The sequence below is a fragment of the Helicoverpa zea genome, chromosome 6 (genome assembly GCF_022581195.2).
Source record: "Helicoverpa zea isolate HzStark_Cry1AcR chromosome 6, ilHelZeax1.1, whole genome shotgun sequence".
Lineage (NCBI taxonomy): Eukaryota > Metazoa > Arthropoda > Insecta > Lepidoptera > Noctuidae > Helicoverpa > Helicoverpa zea.
In genome coordinates this window covers 7,108,086-7,114,953 of record NC_061457.1, presented here as the reverse complement: position 1 = coordinate 7,114,953, position 6,868 = coordinate 7,108,086, and the positions used below count along the sequence as shown (strand labels likewise).

General features: G+C 37.9%; 2 protein-coding genes across 2 annotated transcripts; both read left to right on the top strand.

The window, feature by feature from the left end:
* The first annotated feature begins 521 nt into the window (after window positions 1–521).
* On the top strand, window positions 522–3,136 carry LOC124630913. The gene is made up of 3 exons (XM_047164957.1): window positions 522–542; window positions 634–727; window positions 847–3,136. Exons 1-3 carry the CDS (start codon window positions 522–524, stop codon window positions 2,733–2,735), a joined length of 2,004 nt encoding a protein of 667 aa, XP_047020913.1. The 3' UTR covers window positions 2,736–3,136.
* A 674-nt stretch (window positions 3,137–3,810) lies between these two features.
* On the top strand, window positions 3,811–6,841 carry LOC124630986. Its single transcript, XM_047165049.1, has 3 exons — window positions 3,811–4,130; window positions 4,887–5,068; window positions 6,572–6,841. Exons 2-3 carry the CDS (start codon window positions 4,895–4,897, stop codon window positions 6,731–6,733), a joined length of 336 nt encoding a protein of 111 aa, XP_047021005.1. The 5' UTR covers window positions 3,811–4,130; window positions 4,887–4,894; the 3' UTR covers window positions 6,734–6,841.
* Window positions 6,842–6,868: the final 27 nt, after the last annotated feature.

Genomic DNA, 6,868 nt, shown 5'->3' with positions numbered 1-6,868 from the left:
GGATTTCTGCTTTTCGTTTGGGTAACTAAATCACTATATACCTTACCTGCTTGGATTCACTCACTTGGGAACATAGGTAAAAGTGGAGAATGTACTCAATGTAGTGTGTAAATAATTTAGTGAGTATATAAATACCTGCCCCGATTCTGAAACTTACCTGTCCTGGATTTACAGGAGTTTGTGAGAGGAAAAAAGCACCAATAGTGTGGTCGTGATTGTGATGTACAGTTGAAGATAAGAGAGTGTTGGTCTGTGATGCAGCAGGTCGCGGCGCCTGCGCTGACCCCAGCAGTCGGCGGCCGGATGGAGTAAGCGGACATTGTCCGGCTAGACACGCTTCACTGGTGCGCGCGCTGTTGCGCCGATCTTTCACCTTCGCAATATTGACGCCTATAAAACCTTGTCATTTCAATAATGTGAAGTTACTTTCATTCGAACACAAACGAAGAATACAACTCCATTATCTGAACAATATTTTTCGTTAAAATATCTTATTTGGGTGTAAACCCATGTCATTCAAAATGTCCAAACTCGGATGTTTGGTACGTTGTATTTATATTTTGTTTAGATTAAAAATAGTCCTTCATTCACTGGTTGATCGTGATTATTATCGATTACTAATCCTTTTTGCAGTTGTTGGTCTGGGCGGTATGTGAAGGCGTCGTTGCCAATGAAGAACGAAATGGATTCGTACAACCACTGGACTTTGGGCCACTATTTGATTCAGGTAAATACTGTTCCTATTTCACTCGGCGCAATAGTAAACACAAATAGCACATCGCTTAAGCTCGCACGCCATTTATTATTGTATTTATATATTTCACATCATAGTTATCGTCTTTTCAGGCGTTACTTCGCTGGCTTCAGAACCTATTGCGGATGCAGTACTAAAAGTAGATAAAAATCAATATCCAAAACTATTCGATACTGTTGTTAGTAGTTCTATCGATTCTTTGCATACTCGTGTAGCGCCCATAGAGAGGGCATTTTCTGCCGATAGTTTTGGTTTTAACCCAATTGCGAGTCAAAGCTTCCTACCACCTGCGAAAGCCGCTAAATTAGTTGCGCAACCAAAACAACAAAGTCAGCTTCAAGCGATACCTATTGGCCAACAGCTTTCTCCCTTGAGATATGATATCCGCACTGTCCATGATGCGGACTATAAAGTGTACAAGCCTGAGGAAGAGGAACAGGGAGAAGAGATTTTAGCTGCTTTGAGAAAAAATCCTAGTGTGGCTGCTTATTTCAAACCTACGCAAACCAATGTTGAAGTAGCTCATCCATTAAACTACCGCAAGGAAGAACTAAGCGAAAATGCTGAAATCGAACAGAACTACAAGCCAAATGCTTATATTCCAGGACCAGCACGTATCCGTCGCTACACTAGCGGAAGACAAAGGGAAAACTTGAAGAAAAGCAGCGATGATGACGATGATCCTTACAACTACAACGTTGAATATATTTCAAAGCCCAAAGCTTTCGACACACCACTCTACAGCAGCGCTTATAAAGAAAAGAAGGACTCCAACAAAGATTACGAATATCCCTACAGTTATGATTCTGGGTATGACCATAAGGAATACGAAAGAATTAAACAACTGTCAGAGAAACAGGCTGCAGAAATAAAACAAAACCCTGGAAATTGTAAGGAGGTCAAAAAAGACGGCATGACATGCACGACATGCAAGGACCCGAAGACTGGTGGAAACTTTGAATCATGTTCATATGTGGCGGAACCAAAGAACAACAAGTATGCCTACTCAAAGGAAAGAAAATTTGACAGCAACGATGAGCCTGATGAAGCTGATGCACCGCAACAAGCTGAACCAGCACAAAAATCCGAAAAATATGTGCAGGCCGATGACAGCAGTGAACAAAAGTACTCGAAGTCAGCAGCTCCTGAAGAAAATCACGATTCTGGTTCCGGAGAAAAATATAAGGCCTACTACACTCACTCTTCCAAACCCACTCCCAGTGAAGCTTTGCGCGCGGCTGACGACAAGCAAAGTTCCGAAGAAGAAGGAGACGGTTCATCAGGCAAGGCCTATGATTACAAGAAAGCTATACCTGGCTTTTATACTGATAATGAGCCCAAAAAAGATGTGGAACACGTTTTAGCCGAATTTAAGAAAAAGGACAGATCTTCATGTAAAAAGGTGCAGAAGAATGGAATGACTTGTTATCAATGTATTGATAAAAATGGCTTGAAAAATGAAGAGTGTATGTTTGTGTCAGAATCGGCACCAAAAAGGAGCCATTTGGCCTACCAAGAATTGAAAGAATTTACCTCTAAGCCCGCAACTCTCGACCAGGGTAATAATGAGGGCGCGGAAAGCAAAACGGTGACTACAAGTGCACCTCCGGCTCAGAAGTCTGCTGCGTATGTAGTAGACAACACCAACTATGGAAAAAAGTTAAAGCGTAAGAAGGCACCTCAAAGTATCGCTACTGCTGCTACCAGCCCAGTCGCTAGTGCTGTGAAACCACAGCCTGCAGCGGCTAACCCGCGTAAAACCAAGAGAAGTGTAGAGGCTGACGCCGAACAAAAAGCTCAAATTGAAGATGTGTCTAATATAGCACAACCTGAAGAATTCGCGGGTAGCGACTCTAGGGGAGCTTTTTGGGCCGACACCATGCCTAGATACAGCGCATCATTAGGCGTTACACTGCCCGAATACATGCTGTCAAGGTCGGAGCATGAACTTTCGTTTGATGAAACCGTCGCGAGCGCGTAAAAGATATCTAAGGCTTTGACTTGTTAGCCAACAAATACAGTATAAGTAGAGCGTGTCGGTTGTACAACGCTTTAGATAAAACCTGAACAAACGGTAACGGGTATCCGTTGCGTAATGGCACAATAAGATTTCACAGACTGACGTGTTCCGAGTCAGATATGGAAAACAAATTCCCAGCCACATCGGAAAATTGTTGATAGTGTTTTTGTTGGCTTATAATATTATAATGAATTTAGTGGAAATGTGCAGTAAGGCGTAGAAATACAAATATATGTTAAGGATGTATTGACGAACTTGGTAGGGCTGATGACTGTCCATTTTATCTGAAGTACTTATATTACGTTGTTAACTAGTTATAGATGTTATGAAAATAATTAAAATTGATGTTATTGTTATTCTTATTTTGGTCTTTATTTTTATAAACTACCTCAGCAAAAACTTAACTTGCTTTGAAAGTTCATAATTCGTTAACAGAGACGCAGATAAATTATATTGGTGTTGTGTCTCGTTAATTCAAATTGAAGACATAATTTTATATTTTTACTGGACTCAGTCACGTACATCTAGACTTGCTAGATTGCATTACTTATTTGGCACTGTGAATAACAATTTAATGTTAGACAGTGGAGTGTAGGTTTCTTCCGCAATCGTTAAGTATTCGCTGCTATGTGGGCTTTGTGGAAACTGTAACGAATTTCCGTATACTCGAGCGATATTCCCAGATCGATGCATCTATTATTGGAATGAACTGTAACTCACTAGGGTTCATTAAAAGTTGATTTGATTTCGTGGTGCTAACTCACTGGCTTAACCTACGAATAGTAGAAGCGAGGTTGAACTCAAAATGGGGGCGTTAGCTTACGGCTTAGGACAAAACCCTAAATATGTATCTAAGTATCTATATCTACTTATGTTGGCTCTGTAAAAGTTATAATAAAAACGATGTTTTAAAAGTTGGTAATAAATAGGCACCCTTGTTATTAATTCTGTCCATATGGTGTGTGTAGTACGAAATCTACACAATACCTATCAATACTATAACTGAACTAAATCGTTAGGTCACAATTGTTGGCATGATATTCGGTCACTGTCCTAGATGTCAATACTGCTTTTAATGTTTCTATTTTTACTGGTAATTGTCCAAGATACAAACGTCACTAAGGAACAGTCTCGTAAGCACAAGCTAGGCTACCAGACTTCGGAAGAAAGTGATTAATTTCAGTCGTAAGCTGGTCATACAACTGCACAGTGTTCTGGGCGTTCTTTATTTAAATATATCCGTGTAAGATCGGAAGCCAATAATAAAGTAGCAGTTAGATCTCGTTTGTTTAGTGTAGTGACCGCACTTGTACATTGCATGCCAGTTACTGTTCAGTTTGTGTTGTTGAACTCTGTGTAAGTAGCCTAGTTAACATTTCAGTATTTACATCAAAATAATTTTAGATTTACTTAACTTACAATTTTTTTTTACTTGTTTAAGAAAAAAGTGAATTATCCCATTGTTATTATTACGGGGAGCTAAGATATTTAAATCTGTTTAATTGGTGTTTGCCTACTTACTTATGCAGAAGTTAATTAATTAAATCATTCCTGTTATTTATGGAAATAATATCCACAACTACATCTTAAGTTTTAACTTTTAAAACAAAATAAACAACTGGTCGGAACTTTTTAGAATGTCGCAGCCGGCTACCGATGTCGAAAAAAAATTCATTGAAGCTGTGCCAAGAATCAATTGAATAAAAAACGGGGTTATTATTGCGCAGCGATTTTCATCAGAGCCTCGCAGTGTTGGCTACCAGACTTATTTTTATCGTATTCAAGCCTACGTCATGTGGGAATACAAAGGCTATTGCGCATCTGCTTAAAATCTAAAAATAAGATCGTTGCATTTAAAATTCCACACTAAAGTTAAGCTAATTCGCTAAAACGAATTCATACTAAATAAATAGTTAAGATATATGTAAATGCAAAAAGTACACAATTGTTATTATTTTTATTGACATTGATTTATAAAGTACTTTACTTTTTGTACTTTCGCCACGTAGTTAAACTATTTATCCCAAACATAGTCCGGTTTATACAAAAAGAAGCACCTAGGTAAATATACAAGCTGGTTAGTGAAACAATGGCTATATTATAAAATTTCAGAATAAACCATGAACGCGATAGAATATGAGGAGGAAGAGTACGTGGACGTGAACAGGCTGCCACTAAAGCCGCCACAACCTTTGTTACCGGCGGAGAAGCCGGTGCGTCGGCCGTGGCACCCGGTCATGTGGGACAGCTCCATCATTGGCATTCCTCCTCCAGACCACAGGGAGTCGGAAGAGGTAATTAAACGATCAATTATACAATTTTTTATAAAAAGTGTATTTGCACCACTTACGGCGGTAGATTGTCAAACACCAAAAAAATTAAGAATTTTGTTTGGACGTATTTACATAGGCCTCGAACCTGCGTACGCGCAAATAGGTCACTTTTTGCGTTACTGTTGTAGGTATCTGACATACGAATCTACAAAACCCATAGGTAATAATAATTAGTTGAAGATACCTATCGACCGATTGGTTTCATCGATTAATAGGCCAACATTCAATAGAGCGATGAATGACTGACGACTGAGTTGGCGATAGACAAAACATTGATAATCTTTTTATGCGAATTTGAAATTGGGTGTGTGCCAAGTCAATGTGTTTTACGAACATCTAAACAAAATACATCATAAGCTTTTAACAAGAAATGGTGTATTCAAATAAACCAGACAATGGGCACGTCACTTGTCATGTTTCCGGTGCCAAGCTTAAAGTTTGTGTTATTCAAAATACAACGCTACTGCGACAAAAGTTCTTGGCAGTTGGGTTAAAATGAAGCATGATATTAATGTAGGATACCTACTGATTTTCTTAACTATTGCAGTGATCCACGGTTTCACTAGCTTTCGGAACGAACGGATCCGCCCCGGCTACAAATATTCCACAATATCTCAATCTAACTATATTGGGCCAGCTTTATTTTTATAAAATCGTGTCCACTGACAGTCGACAGATATTTATTATATTTCAGTACCTAATGTAAAAAAATGAACGTACGATTTTTGACTGCCAACATTCAGGACTGAGCTCAATTAATCAGAGTACAAGGTTTAAAAAAAGCAATGTAGAGTTGTTAGTGCTAAGACAGTGCAATATTTTACTCCCAGATATAATACATGCGAAAATAGAATACTTTAATTATGTACATTACTTTTTTACGACACGAGTGTGCATGTAAACAGGAAAGGCCTTGCTGTATCGACGTTCATGAATACAGCCATGACGTGATTTATGGTTAAATACAAAAATAAATTACTGTGCGCACTGTGTACAAAAAGTTAAGGATCGGTATTACTTATGACCTCAATATTAGAACCATTATTCTTGTTTGGTTCGTATATTTTTTTACCATCTACACATTATTTATTTTGTCAATATTTTGATCAGTATATGGCCGTGAATGAAAAATTGATTTACGCAAAATCGTTAGAAGCTATTTTTATTCAAGGTCGATCAAAGTTAAAAAATATTTCAAATAGGTACTTAAATGCTATAAATAATAGCACACAATATTTTTAGACAGATGTTAAATAAAAAGGAACTGCACATCGGAGTTGAAATTGCTTTAATGTTTTTTCTATAGTTATTATTATATGTACATACATAAATCACATATATGTTGCGTTAAATATTATAATGATAACAAAACATTGTGTACTATTATAGCATGGTTGTAACTGGGAATATGGGATAGACGTAACCGTATTCAGTCTGTTTATAACTAATAACATAATGTTTCAGCCGCAACCACGCTCGCAGGAGTACCCACATAAGCAACGCATACGGAACCTGCGACGGCTCATCGCCGATGGCAAAGTGAAGCCTACTCCAGAGACACTTATATTTTTCCTTTGTAATAAATTCGCCATTTCCGATGAGCGGCAGAAGAAGGTAGTCCTCTAATTTAAGTCTTACGGCAAAAACTACAAGTATTATTATCTATTAATAACCATATCATACACATTTTGTTTTGTACTCTTTAAAATGTAAATATAAAATGATATTTTTTAATTTGCGTTATTACTCTAATACCCTCAA